The 23,056-nt window shown below is 41.7% G+C and overlaps 1 protein-coding gene across 7 annotated transcripts in view; it reads left to right on the top strand.

The window, feature by feature from the left end:
* SECISBP2 (SECIS binding protein 2) overlaps positions 1 to 23,056 on the top strand; it is a 303,042-nt gene that overhangs the window by 252,189 nt on the left and 27,797 nt on the right. For all 7 annotated transcript variants that reach the window (XM_029618469.1, XM_029618450.1, XM_029618477.1 and 4 more), the window contains one exon: positions 22,105 to 22,288. In XM_029618469.1, coding sequence (XP_029474329.1) covers positions 22,105 to 22,288 — 184 coding nt within the window. The remainder of the gene's footprint in view (positions 1 to 22,104; positions 22,289 to 23,056) is intronic.

Raw genomic sequence — 23,056 nt, forward strand, 5'->3', positions numbered from 1 at the left:
GACGAAACAGACAGAGGTAAAGGCACCGGTGGTGTGGGCTGTTGCCCGAATACAATTTGAAATGGTGAAGCCCTGGTCGAGGTACCTGCATGAAAATTATGGGAAAATTCTGCCCACGGCAGAAGTGCCGCCCAATCATCCTGTCGAACATTAACATAGGAACGTAAAAATTGTTTTAATGCCCGATTAGTGCGTTAAGCCTGTCCTTTGGCTTGGGGATGAAACGCGGTGGTAAAGTCCAGAGTATTGTGGAACTTGGTACAGAGGCTCCGCCAGTATCGGGTCATGAACTGAGACCCCTGGTCAGAGGTAATGTGTTGTGGTATTCCATGAAGACGGAAGATGTGTAAAATGAATAGTTGGGCCAGACGGGGAGCAGACGGGAGGGAGGGTAGTGGGGTGAAGTGGGCCATCTTAGAAAATTGATCTACCACTATCTATATTACAGTATGTCCTTCAGAAGCTGGAAGGTCCACAATAAAATCCGTAGAGATGTGAGTCCATGGTCTAGTAGGGGCTGGAAGTGGCTGCAATTGCCCTCAAGTCTTCCCTGTAGGACTTTTATGTTGAGCACAAATGGGGCAGGACTCTACATAAGCGCAAATGTCCTTGCACATCCCAGGCCACCAATAATGTTGTTGAAGAAGCGCCTGCGTCCGTATCCTCCCCTGATGTCCAGCCAATTGGGAATCGTGTCCCCATTTTAGTACCTTATTGCGAAGCCTACTAGGCACCCCTGTCTTACCGGGTGGAACCGTGAAAGTTGCCGAAAGGATGATGCGGGCTGGATCGATAATGTTTTGAATTGGCTCCTCAATGTCCTCACTGGCAAAAGATCGGGTCGATATCTTAGTTCAAAATCGAAACGTGTAAAAAAAACAGTGCCCAGCGGGCCTGGCGCAGGTTTAAACGTTGAGCTTGTTGCAGGTAAACCTGGTTTTTATGGTCCGTGAAAATGGTTATGCGGTGTTGTGCACCCTCCAACCACTGCCGCCATTCCTCGAAAGCTAGTTTAATAGCTAACAGTTCTTTGTCGCCAATGGAATAATTGCGTTCCGCAGAGGAAACTTTTCTAGAAAAGTAGGAGTATGGATGAGATGTTCCTGCTACATCATTTTGGCTCAGGATCGCTCCTACTCCTTCCGTGGAGGCATCCACCTCAACTGTAAATGGACGTCTGGGATCTGGATGTCGGAGACTAGGATGTTGCAAGAAAGATTCTTTAAGAGTCCGGAATGCTTCTTCGGCCTCTCGGGCCAAGCCCTGATGTTAGCCCCTTTTCAAGTGAGTGCGGTAAGGGGAGCGGCTAGTTTGGAAAATTTTTTGATAAAACTACGATAGTAGTTAGCGAATCCGAGGAATCTTTGGAGTGCACGTAGGCCATTGGGTTGGGGCCATTCTTGTATGCATTTCAATTTAGTAGGATCCATTTGGAAACCTTGCTTAGAGATAATATACCCCAAGAAAGGTAATGATTCCTTCTCAAAAATGCATTTCTCTAGTTTGGCATATATCGATGCTCTCTCAAACATTGTAATACTTGTATACATGTTGATGATGTGTCTGTAAATCTCCGGGAAAAATCAAAATGTCGTCTAGATAAACCACCACTCAGATATAGAGCAGATGTCTAAATATTTCATTAATAAGGTGCTGGAAGACGGCAGGAGCATTGGTTAGGCCAAATGGCATGACGAGGTACTCATAGTGGCCGTCTCTGGTGTTAAAAGCCATCTTCCACTCATCACCCTCACGAATCCTGACAAGATTATACGCTCCTCGCAGATCTAATTTGGAGAATATCCAGGCTCCTTGTAGACGATCAAATAATTCCGCAATGAGGGGTAATGGGTATTGATCCTTGATGGTAATAGCATTTAGTCCACGGAAATCGATACAAGGGCGCAACGTACCATCTTTTTTCCCAACAAAAAAAAAAAAAAACAGCCCTGGCTGGAGATGTGGATCTTCGGATAAACCCTTTCTGTAGGTTGTCCTGGATATATTCGGACATAGCCCGAGTCTCTGCAGCGGATAAGGGTGCCAGGAAAAATAGTGGAAACTATTCTCAAGATCAAAATCGTAGAGCATATAGAAAGACACGATTTAATGGGACACAGCCAACATGGATTTACCGAAGGGAAGTCTTGCCTAACAAATCTGCTTCATTTTTTTGAAGGGGTTAATAAACATGTGGATAAAGGTGAACCGGTAGATGTAGTGTATTTGGATTTTCAGAAGGCATTTGACAAAGTCCCTCATGAGAGGCTTCTACGAAAACTAAAAAGTCATGGGATAGGAGGCGATGTCCTTTCGTGGATTACAAACTGGTTAAAAGACAGGAAACAGAGAGTAGGATTAAATGGTTAATTTTCTCAGTGTAAAAGGGTAAACAGTGGAGTGCCTCAGGGATCTGTACTTGGACCGGTGCTTTTCAATATATATATAAATGATCTGGAAAGGAATACGACGAGTGAGGTTATCAAATTTGCAGATGATACAAAATTATTCAGAGTAGTTAAATCACAAGCAGACTGTGATACATTACAGGAGGACCTTGCAAGACTGGAAGATTGGGCATCCAAGTGGCAGATGAAATTTAATGTGGACAAGTGCAAGGTGTTGCATATAGGGAAAAATAACCCTTGCTGTAGTTACATGATGATAGGTTCCATATTAGGAGCTACCACCCAGGAAAAAGATCTAGGCATCATAGTGGATAATACTTTAAAATCGTCGGCTCAGTGTGCTGCAGCAGTCAAAAAAGCAAATAGAATGTTAGGAATTATTAGGAAGGGAATGGTTAATAGAACGGAAAATGTCATAATGCCTCTGTATCGCTCCTTGAATACTGTGTACAATTCTGGTTGCCGCATCTCAAAAAAGATATAGTTGTGATGGAGAAGGTACAGAGAAGAGCAACCAAAATGATAAAGGGGATGGAACAGCTCCCCTATGAGGAAAGGCTGAAGAGGTTAAGGCTGTTCAGCTTGGAGAAGAGACAGCTGAGGGGGGATATGATAGAGGTCTTTAAGATCATGAGAGGTCTTGAATGAGTAGATGTGAACCGGTTATTTACACTTTTGAATAATAGAAGGACTAGGGGGCATTCCATGAAGTTAGCAAGTAACACATTTAAGACTAATTGGAGAAAATTCTTTTTCACTCAACGCACAATAAAGCTCTGGAATTTGTTGCCAGAGGAGGTGGTTAGTGCAGTTAGTGTAGCTGGGTTCAAAAAAGGTTTGGATAAGTTCTTGGAGGAGAAGTCCATTAATGGCTATTAAGACTGGAACCCTGTCTTCTCACCTTTTGAAGAAAACTTAAGACGTGGCTTTTCCTCCAAGCCTTCCCCTAACTCAAAAATGTCACGTCAGACTCAGCCCAAGGAATGGATATTTACTAATCTCTGAACCCGTCATATATTATTTATATGTAGTTAATTCCTCTCTGTCTACTTCCTGGCTACCTTAGCCCCCAAGTTCAATCCCCTTGTTATATGTAACTTTGCTTATTTCAACCTTCTTGTTTGGTTACACTTGTTAATCCCCCAAGTTCCATGTAAACCGGCGTGATATGAATCCCATTCATGAAGTCCGGTATAGAAATATATTAAATAAATAAATAAATAATTAAATAATTAAATAATCAATTATACTTAGGGAATAGCCACTGCTATTAATTGCATCAGTAGCATGGGTTCTTCTTAGTGTTTGTGTAATTGCCAGGTTCTTGTGGCCTGGTTTTGGCCTCTGTTGGAAACAGGATGCTGGGCTTGATGGACCCTTGGTCTGACCCAGCATGGCAATTTCTTATGTTCTTATGTAGACTCTCCCACGAGGAGGTGTGGATCCCGGAATTAGCTTAATGGTACAGTCAACTTCTCGGTGGGGAGGCAGCATATCAGCGGCCTCTTTGGAGAAGACATCCGCAAACTGTCTGTACTGAAAAGGTAAGTTTCCCAGGAAAGAGGTACAGAGGAAACTACCAGAGGGGGAAATTCCTTTTAGGCAAGTCTCCTGGCATCCTGAACCCCACTGGGCAAGTTTTAAAGACTTCCAATCAAATTGTGGATTTTGGCGTTGCAACCAGGGAATGCCGAGAACCACCGGATGAATGGCTTTCTTGAGAACATAAAAGGTATTTTGTTCCATGTGGTTCGGAGCAATATGGCAGTCCAGAGGAACTGTGTGGTGTGTTATTCTTCCTGGTAGGGGTTTACCGTGTATAGAAGAAATGATCAATGGCCTCGAACAGGGACGTGTGGGAATATGAAGCTGTTCCACCACTTCTTGTAGGATAAAGTCTCCACCGGCTCCGGAATCTACCAAAGCCAGTGTGGTAAATTCATGTCCTTCAATGTTAAGTGTAACTGGCAAAGTGAGTGGGGGAGCTGGTGAGGTGATGCCTAGGGTTACACCCCCCATGGATCCTAGGCTTTGTTGTTTCCCGGACGTATCGGGCAGGTTGCTATACGATGTCCTGACCCCCCCACAATATAGGCAGAGGCCTGCCTTACGGCGTCCTTGACGTTCTTCTGGTGATAGAGGACCTCTGCCCAATTGCATGGGTTCTTCCACGGTCCCTTCCATAGTAGAGGGATCTCGAGAAGCCGTGGCAGGTAGATGTGGAGAGTAGGAGACGACCGGGTGTCTTCTCGAACTTAGGCCTTCACGAGTCCTTTCTTGTAGCCAGCGGTCAATTCTGGTTGCTAATTCAATGAGAGAATATAAGGAGGACGGAAGTTCTAGAGCTGCCAGCTCATCCTTGATTTTAGCTGATAGTCCTTCAAGATATATAGTCCAAAGGACACGTTCCTCCCAATGAAGCTCAGTAGCTAAGGTTCGTAATTCAATATTGTAATCCGTGAGAGAACGTCCTCCTTGCCGGAGATGTAGGAGGTCGGTGCTAGTAGCTGCTTGTTTCCCGGGTTCCTCAAATACTGTCCGAAACAATTACAAAAATCATGGAAAGTCTTGTAATACCGGGTCTGAACGCTGCCATAGCAGAGAAGCCCAAGCCAGGGCCTTGCCTTCCAATAAGGACAAGATGTAGGTAGTCTTCGTTAGGTCATCCGGAAAGAGAGGAGTTTGCAGGTGAAAATGCATGCTGCACTGATCAAGAAATCCCAGACATAAACTAGGTTCTCCAGCATATCGTGGAGGAGCTGGCAGCAGAATATCTGGGCTAGGATAGCCCTGCATAGCAGACGGAGCTAGTGCGGGTGGAGGAGTTGTTGGTGAAGGCGTTGCTACCACTTCATCCAGTCGGGCATTGAGTCGTTCTATGGAAGCTGCCATGGATTCCAACATACTCTTGTTCCATTATCTTCTGGGCCAAGCTGGGAATGGCTCGCAGGGCGGAGGCCTTCACCGGGTCCATGGCCTTGGCTTACTGTTATGATCCGGAAGGTGGACCCTTGGTCCGAGGTAGAGTTGGCACTACTTAAGAGAGTAAAAACCCTCCCAAGTTCCTACTGTCGGAAGGCAAGGCTGAACTCAGAAGATCTTGTGAAGTTAAAGAGGGGAATCTGGATGCAGGCGCCTCCTGCATGTTGTGTGGTCCAGATAGCTGGCGCCTCCAGCAGGTCGTGTGATCTAGATGGCTGGCGCCTCCAGCAGGTCGAGTGATCCAGATGGCTGGTGCCTCCAGCAGGTCATGTGCAGCTCTAAATCAAGCTCGAGAGTAGTCGAAGCCAGTCCCGGGTTCAAAGCCAAAGCGGGGTCAATAGCCGGTCCATGGGTCAGAACCAAAGGGTACTCCGCAGCCAGTCCAGGGGTCAATACCAAAGGATACTCCGCAGCTGGTCTGGGGGTCAAACCAAAGGAAACTCAGCAGCCAATCCGGGAGTCAAAACCAGAAGAAAATCAGCAGCCAGTCCAGGGGTCAAGTACCAGAAATCCAAACAGCGAAACAGGAACGGAACACAGCACAAGAGCCAAGAAGCCAAGGCAAGGTCTGAGGTGCAGACCTTGCCTTAAATAGTACCTCAGAAGGTGGAGCCCACAGGAAGGGGCCAATTCCATATCCTGTCGTGGCTCCTTTAAGAAATAGCTTCTGCCGTGTGCGCGGCTCTAGGGAGGCCCGGCGGTAGAGGAGTCAGAGGAGGAGCAGGAAGACAGCCGACGCCGCAGCCATGATCGGCAGCAGAAATCGCCGCAAGGGGACCCTGCTGATGCCTGAGTGCAGTCAGCGTTTTGGCGGTCTGCCGTGTCGGTGAGGGTCTGGCCCCAGTCGCGGTCTGCCACGACCGGCGGCCATAACAAATGTCTAACGAACTCTCAGCAAGTTCCCCGGAACACAGTATACATCCTTCCAGAGAACAGTCAGTGGAGCCTCCAGCATTCCCAAAATGACCAATTTCACCAATTCAACAACAAGATACCCCCTATAGATTCTCTGTCTCCGCAAACGTCCCCATTGTCATCCACTGGATTCCCATCAGATCCACAGGAACAACCACAGAAACCGTATTCCCTTCCAGAGGATCTGACATACCCAAAGCTTTTAGAAAAATTGGGCACGATACTACATCTGGAGGTCCAGAAGGAGACAGACCCTAGATCAGAAACCTTTGGTCTCCTAAAGATTTTCGATGCTCCAGGAGAACCAACATCTCTCCCACCACACAAATTATTACATACTGTCTTACAGAAGTCATAGGAAACACCTTACTTTCTATCAGCGGTTTCCAAGAAAACGGATATAAAATTCCGTATGTGAAAAACATCACCTTACTCTATACCACAATTACCACATGCTTCAATTATGGTAGAGTCTGCAATATAAAGATTCAAAAAAATCAAAGTCACATACCTCATATCCACTGGGCAAGGAAAACCAGTGTTTAGATGACTTTGGCAGGAAGATATATCACAACTCAATGTTGAACGCCCGTATTATGCACCATCAATTTTACATGGTACAATACCTATATCAGTGCATACAAGCCACAAAGGGTATGTTTTCCTCGACGGCAGATTCAAATCCTCCACCTCTTTATGACATGGAGGAGTGTTCTCGACACCTTCTATGGTCGATATATGAGGCATTTGAAACATCTTCCAGGGCGTCTGCCACAGCCATTGCAGCCCGTAGGATGGCATGTTTTGCGCTCTAGTACGATACGAGAAGATTTACACGAGAAACTTACAAACCTCCCGTGTACAGGAGGCAACCTGTTCGGAGAACGGTTTCAAGAAACAGTTGGGAAATTAAAGGAGGAAGCTCTAGCAGTCCAATCCTAAACGTCACAATCTCACTACTCGACCACGCGTCGTTATGTAGGATCTACACGTCGACAATCCTATAACCGTAGACCTTACAGGTCTTATCAATCCTTTCGTGCACAGACGTATCCATCTTACCAGCGTCCTCCGCCACAACAAAACAACACGACTCAATGTAGGGGAAAGCCACGTAACCAGAGACAGCAGACACAACAACCGGCTGCTGCAGTAAAATCAACGCCATCTTTTTAATAACCCAGCCACCACCACTACATCAAGCACCACCTGGCAGAATTCATTCGTGCCTGGCAGCCTAGTAGAGAATAACAATCGATCAATGGGTTTTAGAGAGAGTACGACATGGCTATCAACTCCAATTTACCATAAAACCCATACTACCTCACCTTTCCAATCTAAAGAGTCAAAGCTTCCAACCACAACTGGGGGAGGAGATTGCTTTGCTCTGCAAACAGCAGGCCATTTGATAAATTCTCCCGAAAACCCAACAAGCAGGGTTTTATTCCCCATACTTCCTCATACCCAAAAAGTCGGGTGACCTGCACCCCATATTAGATCTACGGGACTTGAACAAATTCCTAACCAAAGAGAAATTCAAGATAGTATCGTTGAAATCGATCCTACCTCTGATTCAACCCATCAACTGGATGTGTTCCATTGATCTGAAGGATGCTTACACACATATTACAATCCATCCATCCTGTTGGCATTACCTATGCTTTCGCTATGGGCACCAACACTACCAGTACAAGGTTCTTCCCTTTGGACTATCAGCTGCACCAGGGTTTTCACCAAATGCATGGTTTTGGTGGTGGCTCATCTCAGACAACAAGATATGATCATCTTTCCATATCTGGATGATTGGCTAATAATAGCCTTGACCCCGGACATCTTACTCGATCACCTCCGGGTGATATAGTGCTTATAGGAATTGGGACTAGTGATCAATTTTCAGAAATCACATCTCCAACCAACATAAAGACTACAGTTCATAGGAGCAGGCCTGGACACTGTTCGCAAACGAGCATATCTCCCAACAGAAAGAATAATACAAATACGTCAACTTCTCTACTCGTTGAACAACACTCGGCGAGACAAATTTTGGTAGTCCTCTGCCACATGGCGGCGGCTATCTTCACAGTGCCCAACACCAAGCTACACATGAGACGCCTGCAGTGGGGACTAAAACGCCAATGGAAACAACACTCACAACCGTTGACACAGAAGTTATCGTTGACTTCCGAGATGAAACAGGACGTAACATGGTGGCTCCTAGACTACACCCTGTCCAAAGGAGGCATTATTCAGTCCTCCTCCTCATAACGCAGTCTTAACCACAGATGTGTCTCGCAAGGTATGGGGAGCACATCTCGAGATTTATGAAACCCAAGGGTTATGGACAATCTCCGAGCAGGCTCTACAGATAAATTTATTGGAGCTCAGAGCAATTCGCAATGCGTTACAAGTGTTTCAAGATCACTTAAAGGGCCGCAAGGTCATGATATATACAGACAATCAAGTGGCAATGTTTTATATCAACAAACAAGGAGGGTCCGTTTCATGGCCCCTTTGCAAGGAGACCCTGACAATCTTCAAACATGCTCACCAACATTGCATACATCTGCAAGCAACTTACCTATCAGGAGTGGGAAACACAAGAGCGGACAGGCTAAGTCGCATCTTTCATCCTCACGAATGGACACTCAATTCGGATGTAGCCCAAGACATCTTCAGGCAATGGGGGACGCCTGCGATAGATCTCTTCGCAACAGAGATCAACGCTCAAGTTCCCAAATTTTGCTCGATAAGACCAAGTCAACTCAGGAACGCCCAGGATGCCTTCCTCATTCCGTGGACGACAGGCCTCCTGTATGCCTTTCCCCCCATACCACTCATAACACGAACGCTTCAAAAGTGCATAGCAGACAAGGCTCAACTGATACTTATAGCTCCAGCCTGGCCAAGGCAACCGTGGTACAGTTTCCTTCTCCGACTGTCCGTCATGGACCCCATTCGGTTACCGAATCGCCCAGATCTTCACTTCCAAGATCAGGGAACGCTTCTACACCCGCTACACTCATCTCTCCATTTTACAGTATGGAGATTGAGAGACTCCTTTTAACAGAACAGGGAGTTTCCACTTCGGCACAATCCATTTTGTTAGAATCCAGGAAACTCTCAACAATGAAAACCTATAGCTACAAATGGAAAAGATACTCGACCTGGTGCATTTCTAACGGTGTACCACCATTAGACTGTTCACCTGAGTTACTCATGGATTATCTACATACACTGTACACAGCTGATCTTGCAACATCATCCATTAGGTTTCATCTCGGTGCCATAGCGGCATATCACAGACCACTTAACGATATTCCTATTTCCAATCACCCCTTACTATCTCCTTTCATCAAGGGGTTGACTCACCTTCGTCTTCTGATCTCCAAATCTCTAGTTCCATGGAACCTCAACATAGTTCTTGAACAGCTTATGCTTTCCCCGTTTGAGCCCATGGACTCAGCACATATTAAATACTTCACATGAAAGGTGGTGTTACTGGTTGCAGTAACATCAGTATGACGAGTCAATGAATTACAGGCTTTGGTCCATTATTCTCCGTATTTACAGTTTCATCACCAAAAAGTGGTTCTTCAAACTCACCCGTCTTTCCTACCAAAAGTGGTTTCTCAATTCCATCTCAATCAGACCATAGAACTACCCACCTTTTTCCCTAAACCTCATGCAAATGACAGGGAAAAATTACTCCATACACTAGATTGCAAAAGAGCTTTAGCATACTACAAAGAAAACAAACTCGGACTCCCGTGTTTCTCAACTCTTTGTCTCTTTTGACCCAAAGGCGCCTGGACTACCGGTGGCTAAATGCACCATCTCCAGCTGGATAGCACAGTGCATCAAGTTCTGCTACGACAAACAGAACCTACAGCTGCATTCTGTTCCCAAAGCTCACCAAGTTAGAGCAGTGGCGGCCTCCTTGGCACACCTTAAACATGTACAACCCATAGACATTTGTTAGGCAGCTACATGGTCATCGCGCCATGCCTTGATCAGCAAGCAGCCGCTGATGCGAAGATTGGACACGCAATCTACCAATCTCTATCTTCTTGTACACTGTGAATGCCACACTGTTCATGATCACGTACAAACATATATACCATAAACAACATGATCGGGAACTTGGGACTACCATGACAGCATGGCTAATTCAGCCCTGCTATTGACGGGGAAAAAGCAAGTTTGCTTACCATAAACGGTGTTTCCGTAGATAGCAGGATGAATTAGCCATGCTGACCCACCCTCCTCCCTGGCAATCACAGTCTCTTTGACTACACTACAGCTTAATCACAGACTGAGGAGAATCTGTTACTTTCCTGTGCGGGAACACACGCGCAGCCGCAGAGAGCTAAAATCTAAATCTCTGCTTTGTAAAGCTCCGCCTCCTGGACCTGATTGACAGATCCCATGACAGCATGGCCAATTCATCCTATCTATGGAAACACTGTTTACGGTAAGCAAACTTGCTTTTATAATGGTGAGTTTTTAAATTGTTTTTGAATACGGCCAGAGAGGGAGCCTGACGTACCAACTCAGAAAGTCTATTCCAGCCATATGGTGCAGCAAGATGGAAAGTGTAAAGTCGGGAGTTTGTATTGGGATTAGGACATGTTGTAGATCAGAGTAACTTGCCCAATGAATGGAGTTTGAGGAAGGGTGTAGGGAGAGAGAAGAGCAGATAGGTAATGAGTAGCTGCAGAGTAAATGCATTTATTGATATTTATTTATTTAAAATGTATAGACTGCCTATCAACATTCCTAAGTGGTTTCCATGGAAACATTCATAATCATTAAATTATAGAAAAATATAAAAACATTAGGAACCATGACATTCGACATAAAAACATAAAACAACTTTTAAAAACATAAAACAAATGCCAAGTCATTAAGAACAACATTAAGAACATTAAGAACATTATTTACATTGTACACTTGTATATAATTATCCTCCTCTATCTCTTTTATTTCTTACAATCCCAGTTCATTAACCCTTGTTAATTGTAACTGCTTCTCTTCTCCACATTTATTTATGTTTTTGGTTATATTTTTGCACCCCTGTTTTCTGTAAACCGACATGATGAGAACGAGTTCTTGAATGCCGGTATAAAAAAACCTTAAATAAATAAAATAAATAAAAAATAAACAATGACATGAGACACAAGAACATAGACAATTCCTTGTCTTATCCATTATCAATTCATTAGACATAAGAACATAAGAAATTGCCATACTGGGTCAGACCAAGGGTCCATCAAGCCCAACATCCTGTTTCCAGCAGTGGCCAATCCAGGCTACAAGTAGCTGGCAAGTACCCAAAAACTAAGAATATCTCACGCTACTGATGCTAGTAATAACAGTGGCTATTTTCTAAGTCAGCTTGATTAATTGCAGGTAATGGCCTTCTCCTTCAAGAACTTATCCAAACCTTTTTTAACCCCAGCTATACTAACTGCACTAACCACATCCCCTGGCAACAAATTCCAGAATTTAATTGTACGTTGAATGAAAAAGAATTTTCTCCTATTAGTTTTAAATTGCTAACTTCATGGAGTGCCCCCTAGTCCTTCTATTACCTGAAAGAGTAAATAACTGATTGACATTTACCCATTCTAGACCTTCCGTGATTTTAAAGACCTCTATCAAATCCCCCTCAGCCATCTCTTCTCCAAGCTGAACAGCCCTAACCTCTTTAGTCTTTCCTCATAGGGGAGAAGTTCATCCCCTTTATCATTTTGGTTTCCTTTCTCTGTGCCTTCTCCATTGCAACTATAACTTTCTTGAGATGCGATGACCAGAATTGTACACCATGGAGCGATACAGAGGCATTATGACATCCTCTGTTTTATTCGCCATTCCCTTCCTAATAACTAACATTCTGTTTGCTTTTTTGACTGCCACAGCACACTGAGTCAACTATTTCAAAATATTATCCACTATGACACGTAGATCTCTTTCCTGGGTGGTAGCTCCTAATATGGAACCTAACATCGTGTAATTACAGCATGGGTTATTTTTCCTATATGCATCACCTTGTACTTATCCACAATAAATTTCATCTGCCATTTGGATGCCCAATTTTCCAGTCTCACAAGGTCTTCCTGCAATTTATCACAATCCTCTTGTGATTTAACTACTCTGAATAATTTTGTATCATCTGCAAATTTGATTACCTCACTCGTATTACTTTCCATATAATTTATAAATATATTGAAAAGCACCGGTCCAAGTACAGATCCCTGAGGCACTCCACTGTTTACCCTTTTCCATTTAGAAAATTGTCCATTTAATCCTACTGTTTCCTGTCTTTTAACCAGTTTGTAATCCACGAAAGGACATCGCCACCTATTCCATGACTTTTTACTTTTCTTAGAAGCCTCTCATGAGTAACTTTGTCAAATGCCTTCTGAAAAACCAAATACAGGTAAACTGGTGAATGTAGTGTAACAGAGTCAGAAATTTGTGTACAACAGGATTTTCACAGCACTATCCTTTTTAGAAACCAAATGCCTGCTGGAATTAACATGCCTTGACCATCTTTTTGAACTTTACCAGTGTACTCTCTTCCTTCAGCGCTTGTGGCAATGAGTTCCATAGAACTGGACTCTGTATGTAAAAAAAACAAACACTTGTGAGATTCATCCAAATGGATTATTTTAAATGATGGAACATTGAGTAAATTCTGTAATATTGTTCTTAAATGCCAAGTAGGTTGTTAGTTTGAGAAGCTAGACAGAGCAAGACCATTAAAATCTTTAAAAGCAAACATGATTATTTTAACTTTAATGCACCAGTTAAGCGGGAGCCAGTCATATTTTTTAACTTTTTATTTGTAACTTTTCTGAAATAATCCAGAACAAATACAATGAATAGCAGAAGTAAACATCAATGTTATATATGTATGCATATGTCATGGGAAATTAGAAATACTATAGTCCGCAACCTAGGAGTCGACAAAATGCAAGGAAATAAAACACTTTATATAATGAAGAAAAGACAATCAATGCTACTACTGCTACTACTAACCTATATTAATTGTATAATAACTAGGAGAATTTACTCTGCAGGTGGAGAGGGAAATACGGGAGAAGATGACACACCTACCCCACTAAGCGCTTGTCTTTCATTATTAATAAACTGTGTCATATGCGAAGATTAAACAAACAAAAAAATTCACAGCAGCTAAATTCACTACACATTTACAGGGGAAATTGAACAAAAAACACCACCGATTTGTTGAACTCCAGGTCTTAAAAGAAGAAATTACTTCCTCCTGATTTGGGTGGCCTTGGCTACATCTGGGTACATGGAAATCTTTAAATTACAAAACAAAACATTCCTCTTCCGAAAATACATTTTCAATAAAGTCTCTACCCGAATCTGAAAGAAAACTAATAAAGTTGAAAATATTATCTCATCTTCACTTGATCTTTCAAGTATAGTGGTCATATTAGAGAAATCCAAAGAAGATTGAAGTCCAGACACTTCCTTCCATCCATCTTTTTTTTTATAGTGGCATATAATTATTCTAGAGACCTGGAGAAATATTTTTCAGGTACATTCAAAATTTCCAAAAGATATCTTTTAAACATTTCCAAAAGTGTCACATATTTTTGTTTAGGGAACTTCATCAAACATAAATTCTTACATCGGAATTAGTTCTCAAGCACTTCAACCCTATATTGAATCTGAGATTGACCTATCACTAGCGAATTCCCCAACTTTTTGATGGACCATAGATATAGTTCTCTGGTTATCCTGTACTTGACAGAAAAGAGACTAATATTAAGAAGGGAAAAGAGACATTTGAGTGGAAATACCACTAATTGCATCCAGAGACCTTACAAGTTGACCACGCTAGGCCTTAGCAGAGAGGGAAAAGCCATCAATGTAGAGGCTAAAATGATGGATCCAAAAGCAGTTCCTTCAGTCGCTGGAGCAAGAGAACTCCACACAATATCTCCATATTGCTCTCAGTAGATGAGTGTACCTTTGTAGAGCCTCAGACATACTTCATCCTGATTGAAAGACTCCACCAACCACCACTACAGGGAGACTGTCGTTCAACTGCATTAACAAGCCCCAGATGTCTAACAGCTCATCATGCATATTGTACGGCTGAAGCGGTGGCTCATGCTGCTCTGAGGAGAAAGAAATCTCGCACCTGGAGAGACCACGAGCATGATCTCTTCACTTGCGGCTTCCAGTGATGGCACTTTGGAGCAAATTTGAGGCTCAGCAGGCCCTGACTGCAGTACAAATTAATCCATCAGACCTGATGAAGACGTTTCTGGGTTCTTTACCAGGAACACTCTAGCCTTCCCCTTCTTTTTGCCCTTGGTGAGAGGAAAATCACAGAGGTAAGCAGAACAGCATTCAGCATTCCACCATCTTGACTCCTCCCGGAGCCAATCATATTTGACAACTATGGGTGTAATGTATTGCCAGATAGAAACACCTGAAACAATATGTGCAGTTGAATTCTGGATATATTATACAGCTCGAATAGTTGTTTGTGGTAAACCAAGTAAGAAGGCATTGCAATAATCCAATGATGACATAACCAAAGACTGTACAGTTGTCTTGAGATCATTCTCATTTAAAAGGTGAAGCCTATATAACATATGCAGCTTGTAAAAGGCACCCTTAACACCTGATTCACATGTGGTTTAAGGGACAGCTTAGAATCCATAATGACTTCTAGGTTTGACTAATAATAGGAATCTGAGCCCCATTCACTATGTTGGAACTAGGAACATCATCAGGTGGAAGGCAAGATACAGAATTCCTGTTTTGTCCATATTTAGTAATAGCTTATTGCTTCCTAACCATATATAGGTGAGTAAGAGAAGCTTGAACAAGATGTGGACAGTGAGCCAGTGTAGCAACTTAAGAGGAGTTACGTGGTCCTAGCAATGCTGAAGATAGATGTTGTACAGCTGAATTTTGAATGATTACAGTGAAGAAAGATGGTTCAATAAGAGGCCTGCAAATAAATTGTGGTAATCTAAGCAGTCTTCAGCTCTGCAGCTGTCCGAGTCACAGCACTCATAGTGCTTAAAAGAAAAAAAAAGAAATAGGCAAGGAATAGGATTATCCAATCTAGAACAGGGCACTTAAGAAACATACTGGGAAAAGTGCCCCTTTAGAGTGTAAGACAGGCATGTTTCCCTTTCTCCTCTCTGGACTTGGTAGCTGGTAAAATGGACTTCATTCTTTAACATATTTCCTGCCCATCCAATTCCTTTCCTCCTCTTCCTTCTTTCTCCATCTATCTTTGATACCAACACCCTTCTTCTACCCATATTTTTGTAACTAAAGTGTGTGTGTGTGTTTGCTGGCTGACACTGTGAGCATTAGCAAAATTCATGGGTCCAACTAGCTGTAGTATACTTGTATTTCTGCAAAATGTTTGATACTAACCTGTATAGAAGTCTCATAAATTGAGCAGCCTGGAGTTAGGCTCCATTGTGGTGGACTAGATTAGGAACTGGTTGAGTGATTAAAAAGAAAGAAAAAAAGAGGATGGTGGTAAATGAGTCACTCTGAGAAAAAAATGATTACTGTAGTGCCTTGGAGATTGGTCCAGGGGCTGGTTCCATTCAATATCTTTGAGCAATACTGCAAAAAAAAAAAATTAGAAGATATTTAAGGTTCAGAGCAAAAAATTACAGGGTCATGCATTTGAGATGCAGAAGTTCAAGAGAGTAGTACATAATGGCTGAGACACTGTTGTGCATTAACCAATAGAGAAAGCTTGGTGTGATCATGTCGTTTGATCTCAAGTTAGTGAAACAGTATGATAGGACATGACCAGAATTAGGGCAATGCTAGGGTGCATGGGGAGAGGCATAACAGTAGACAATAGGAGGTGATAATGCCTCTACAGGTAAGTGACAATACTTCATTTAGAATATTGTGTCTCAGTCTTGGAGACTTTACTTCTGAAAGAATGTAGACAATCCTTAAAAAGGCATTTGATAAAGTCCCTCAGAAAACTAAAATGTCATAGTGTATTAGGTAATGCCCTATTGTTGAATAACTGATTAATAGATAGGAAACAGAGAGTAAGACAAACTGATCAGTTTTCCCAGTGGAAAAAGGTTACTAGTGGAGTACCCCAGGGATCTATATTGTGCCTAGTGTTTATTGATTAACAATCTGGGAAAGGGAACGAGCACAAAGGTAGATTTTAAAAGCCTTGAGTGCGCAAAAACAGCCACATGCGCATGTAAGTGGGCCATGCGGGAACTACCTGAATTTTAAATAGCTGGGAAGGACACACGTGCATTGAGGCGGAAAAGGGGAAGGGCATGGGCGTTCCAAAGGCGCCACTTTGCTACAACTTCTTATTAGGTACAGGAGCTGGAGGGAGAGAGAGAGCCTCTTTATAGGGCTCAGTCTGATACTTTATAGGGGGTCAGTTTTCATTTGGGTGAGTTTTCGGGAGGTGAGTTGGGATTAGGGGGGGTGGTATTACACATTCAAAGGTATCCATTGTAAAATTGACATCATTAAAGAATTGTTGACCTTATAAGTGATGTAAATTCTAAAAAGAGGAGTTGATTTGTACACTGCAGTCTCTGCTAGCTGCATTGTACAAATCAACTCGTTTTCATCATTTATAAGGACAAAAATTAATTATGTCAATTTTACAATGGATACCTCTGAATGTGGCTGTAACTCCAACCCACCTCCCGAATACTCACCCCGAATCAATGTGCCCCTTTCAGTGGTCCATATATAGCGTATCAGACTGAGCCCTATAAAGAGGTCTCCTTCTCCCCCCCCCCCCCCCCCCCAATGTTCACCAGTTCTTGTGCCTAATGAAGCTGTAGCAAAGTGGCATACGTAAGATATGTGCGTACAGCTGCAGACATGCGCGTGTAAGTTATAAAATAGTGCAGCAAGATATGCGCATTTATGGACACACACATGACCCTTTTGAAATCTATCCTAAAGTGATCAAATTTGCAGATGACACAAAATCAAAGTTGTTAAAATATAAACAGACTGTGAAAAACTGCAGAAGGACTTTGCAAGACTAGGTAACTGGGCATCTAAAAGGCAGCTGAAATGTAATGTGGATAAGTGCAAGATAGGGAAAAATAATTCAAACTTATAGGTGCACAGTGCTGGGTTCTGTATTAGGAGTAACCACCCAAGAAAAGGATCTTGGAACCATTGTGGGCAATATGTTGAAATCGTCAGTCCAGTGTGTGGCGATGGCTAAAAAAAAAACCAACTCTGTAAAGAATAAAACTAAGAATATCATAATGCCTCCGTATCCATCCATGATGCCTCTCTTGAGTATTATGGTAATTTTGGCCACATAATTGTGCATTTCCACTATATTTAAAAAAATAGATATATATAGTGGAGCTAGAAAAGATACAAAGAAAGACAACGAAAATGATAGAGGATGGAACGGCTCCCTAATGGAAAAAAGGCTAAACAGATTAGGATTCTTCATGTTGGAGAAGAGAACTGTGAGGGAATAATATAGAGGTTTATAAAATGAGGGGTGGAAAAAGTAAATAGGAAACAATTAATTACTCTTTCAAATAGTTCTAGGGAACAATCTATGAAACTAGCAGGTAGCATATTTAAAACATTGGCAAGTGTGGTTTTTTTTTTTTTTAGTTTGTTTTTTTCAGTCAACACACAACAAAAGTATGGAATTTGTTGCTGGAGGGATGTGGTCAAGGCATCAAGCATAGCAGAGTTTAAAGGTGGTTTAGACAAGTTCCTAGAAGGAAAATCCATAAACAATCATTAGTCAGGTGAACTTTGAGAAATCCAATGTCAACCCTTGGGAGTGAGCAGCAAGAAATGAATCTACTGTTTGGAATCTGCTATATTCTTCCTAATGATCTGGATTAGCCACGGTCAAAAACAGGAAGCGGGGTTTGATGGAGATTTTTGGTCTGACTCAGCTTAGCACATTTTATGTTCTTAATTTGTTAGCTTTTTTGAAGGTGTTAATAAACATGTGGATAAGGGAGAGCCAATTGATTAAAGTGCATCTGATTTCAGAAAGCATTTGACAAAGTCCCTCATGAGAGACTCCTCAAGAAATGAAAAAGTCATGGAATAGGCGGCAATATACTATTGTGTATTGGTAACTGATTAAAAGACAGGAAACAGAGTACCTCAAGGATCCATTTTATATATTCATAAATGATATGGAAAAGAGAGCAATATGTGAGATCAGATTTGCAAATGATACAAAATTATTCAAAGTTATTAAATTGTGAGCAGATTGTAAAGACCTGCAAGTAGACCTTGCGAGAACAGGAGACTGAGCATCACCAAAAATGTAAAGACAGAGTGGGAATCTATTCATGCAGTAACTAAGACAAGGAGAGGCTGAGGGGCTCACAAGGCAGCAGCTGCACACAAGAATTCCCACACATGTTCAAAAATTGAGCTCTGCAAGCTGGGTTTGTGTTGATGCCGTCAGATGATGTGTAACCCCTTGTAATGGCTAATTTATCCTACTCAAAACCAAGTCAATCTGCACTATGTTTGAAATCCAAGCAAGCACAATGAAACCCACAAAGACCTTCACACCCGCTAACACATTCAACAGCCTCACAACTCTGTGCCCAAATCCCCGGCACAGTCATCAGTCTTGTGCCTGCAGTCTAAATAAACGGGGTTTTTGAAGAAAAAGAAAAACAAAAGAGATCTATAAACGGGGTTTGTGAAGAAGAAGAAAAAATATATAAAAGATAAATTATTGCACTTTTATTTAAATTATGCATGGCTAGATGAATATATTGAAGTTCTAAAAACTGAAACTACAAACACAAGATTGACTACACTGAAGACTCATCAAAGAGCTACAAAAGTGCCAAATGTGTTAGTGGGCGTGAAGGTCCCTGCAAGCCCCAAAATGCCTGCTTAAATATCCAACATTCGTAGACAGGCATTAATAGACACATAGAAACATAAACATTTTGGCAGAAGAGGACCAAACAGTCCTTCCAATCTGCACAGCAAGCATGTGGTAGCATCAAAAGTATCAGGCTTATTGGTTAAGGGTAGTAACAGCTGCATCAGCAAGTTACCCGATTCTTCTTTGTTTTCCCAGACCTTAAAATTTAGTGTCCTTGTTAGATGCTGTCTGAGTCTGATTCCCTTCCCATTTCCCACTCCCCCCCCCCCCCCCCCCCCCCACTGTTAAAGCAAAGAGTAATATTTATCAAGTGAAATTTCTAGCACATATTAATAATAGATTATGGTACTTAAGGCAAAGAATTATTTAATATAAATCAAAATGATAGTTTTGAGAATCTTACATTTTCTCATTTGATTTATTCTTCATGATTCGATTATTATTTTAGGTCTTTCTCAACTTTGTGGCTCTATATATTCTGAAATTTTTAAGTTACTTTATATGCAATTTTGAATAGTCATGTTTTTAGTTCTCCATTAAATTTCTTTCTATCTGATAGAGTACATAACGTCTCAGGAGAATTCCAGAGTTTTGGACCCACTATGGAAAACACATGACCTCTTGTTTGCATCAGATGTGTCTGTATTGTGGGAATAGTCAATAGTCCTTTATTTTGAGATCTTAGTGTTCGTTGTGGATTGTATGGTTGTAGTGTCACTCCTAACAATCCGGTGGCATTGGAATGAATAATGTTGAAAATTATCATAAATGTTTTATAGTAGATTCTGGATTGTACTGGTAACTAATGAAGTGACATCAGGGATGATGTAATGTGATCATATTTCCTAGATCCTATTAAGAGTCTTGGTGCGGCATTCTGTAGTGGTTTTAAGTGACATGCTGGAAGACCTGGTACTAAGGAGTTACAGTAATCTAGGTTTGTTTGTTTGTTTTATTTATTTATTTAGTTAGTTTTTCTATAACGGTGTTGGTACATACCTTCACACCGGTTAACAATGTTTCTTAAAATAATAACATAAAAAACATAAAAAGAAAATAAAATACATTAAATTTCGTAAAAAAAAAAAACCCAAGAAAACCAATCATAAAAATAGTAATACATATAAAAAATTAATTCATAAAACACTCACATTTAAAACCAAAATTGTAAAACAACTAAAGTAAAATAATGCTTCTAACTGGCTACTACTTGAAAAGCTTGCACGTATGACCAGGTTTTTAGAGCTTTCTTGAACTCTTTTAAATTACCTTGGAGCCTTAGTTCGGGTAGTGAATTCCAAAGACCTGGTCCCGCTAATGACACAGCCCTTTCCCTAACAAATGTAAGCCTGGCTGTAGAAACAGAGGGAATTATGAGAAGACCTTTGCCTGCTGATCGCAAATTTCGTTGGGAGTGTGAATGCGAATGACCGCATTCATCCAGTCTACTTGTTCGGCATAGACCGCTTTATGTATTAGACATAAAGTTTTATATTGAATTCTAAATTCAATTGGTAACCAATGTAACTCGGCAAGGACTGGGGTAATATGATCTTTTTTATTAGTGCCAGAGAAGTCTGGCAGTAGAATTCTGTAAAATCTGAAGAGGTCTAATTGATGTTTTTGGAAGACCTAACAACAAAGAGAAGTTTAAAGCTTGCAGTACAGTATGGAAGTCCTGAAAAGTTTATGGTTTTAAACAATGAAGTAAACACAACTTGGCGTAACCTCTCTTGATTAATTTACTCAGCCAGGGGATGAAAGGAAAGGAGGCTGAAAGGAAAGGAGGAGGCTCAGGAGGGGACAAATGAGGAGCTGCTGTACATTGCAAAAAGGGCCCAGCTAAGCATGTGCAACATGTTGCCCATTAATTACCACACTCCAAAGCTCATGCTACAGCTAGGAAAGAGAGACATGCATGACTACACATGTTCCCAGAAAGGAATTCCTACACATTTAAGAGCCACCATTGATGTCTGTTGTTGCTGGCAGCAGAGCCCAGGTACTAGTATTGATCAGAGCACCAGGCAGTAGTGACTTTTCTGTAGCACACCTGATGAGTTCTTAAAATTAACCAGTGTGCCATAGCACACTGGGAAACACTGGTCTATGGAGAACCCCTGTTACAGGTAAGCAAATTTGCTTTATCCTTCTATGCTCAGTTTTTTATATTAAAATCTTTTTTATTACATTTTTAAAGATCATGTACAAGAAGATGGTGGACTACTGATTGTTTGGTTTATTGAATAAAATGTAATGTTTTTATATTTTCTAAAGGAAATCAGAATGAATCTGCTCAAAATTAGCAAGTATTTTTTTTTCTCTTGCCAGTGACACCAGCAGTTGTATGTAATATGGATAATCCTATTCATTCTGCTGTGACAGGAATATTTGGTTCCATGATACTGTAATCCAAATAGCATATGAAAAATTTGTAGAGCTTTTACTGGTATAAAGTCATGATGATATTGATTATATAGTATACATAAGCAATGAAGAAACTACTTTTGTATAATATTAAAAAATAGGTGTGGGCAAAATGATTGTTCTGTCTTTACTGCTAATCGGAATATTCAGATATAGACTGTGTTTGTTGGACTGAGATCACAGATCACAATAACACAAAGTCTAAATTGGGGGAAAATGGTATCCTTCGAACATGTGAAGGGGAGGCTTTGTCATTTTCACCATAGTTTATAACATTTATTTTATCACAATAGGCGATTATAGTCCAGTAAACCCTTCCTGTGGGCAAATACCCACATTAAAACAGGATTTAAGATTATGACTGTATGTGGCCATTTTGCCCATCCCTGACAAAAAATATTCTCTGGTACATTGTTTTCAGATAATATATATATGTTTATTGTTTTGTATTTTTAGGATTATTTTCACAAAATGGTTGAACTGACAATGAAGGGTAGGCAGGCTTACAAAGACATGATCACAGCCTTAGAGAATGGGCAGGCCGAAGAGGAAAACACAAAGGACTTTTTGCCTGGCCATGAAGGAGGTCGTAACCTTTCAGAAATTGATCAACCACCACTTGAGGATGAGCCAAACTATAGTAAGTGATAGACAATTCTTTAAGTTTTCACTGCTGTGCACAGAGCTGTTGTTAAAAAGTTTAATACCCTAAATCTAGTAGCTTAATCAGCTACAGCAGTGATGTTGAGTAGCCATTGATACTGGAACAGTTAAGATGCAACCCATTTTTTGATCTGAGGAAGCCAGAGTATCAGCACACAAACTCAAGAGATTAAGATCAATAGGTGTGATACCCAGCTATACTGGGCTAAAAGTGGAATTTGAATATTCTCCCAGGACAAGCAGGATGGTAGTCCTCACATGTGGGTGACATCATCAGACGGAGCTCTAGTACGGCAAAACTTCTGTCAAAGTTTCTAGAACTTTAGACTGGCAGACTGAGCACACCCAGCATGCCATAATCCCTGCAGCCACAGGGGTCTCCCTTCAGTCTCTCTTTTTTTCCCACCCTGCAGTTGCCTTGCGGTTTAGGAGCTCTGTGAGATTCTCTCCTTTTTCCTCACGGAAAACTTTGAATTTTACTTCTTAGAAATTGCCTATCAGGGGTCTCCCATTGCGCCCCGTATAACTCGGTCGCTCGGTGAGTACTCTCGCGTCTCCGGCTGATTCCTGCCTACCACTCGGTTCCTGCAGGCCACCAACCGTTCTTGCGCCTTTTCCACCGACATGGCGACCGGTTTTCGAAAATGCCCAGACTGTCAATGAACAATGTCCATCACGGATCCTCACACTGTGTGTATGCTATGCCTGGGTCGTCTCACGACATCCATCGGTGTCCTGAATGTAC

The sequence above is a fragment of the Rhinatrema bivittatum genome, chromosome 1, assembly GCF_901001135.1.
Source record: "Rhinatrema bivittatum chromosome 1, aRhiBiv1.1, whole genome shotgun sequence".
NCBI lineage: Eukaryota > Metazoa > Chordata > Amphibia > Gymnophiona > Rhinatrematidae > Rhinatrema > Rhinatrema bivittatum.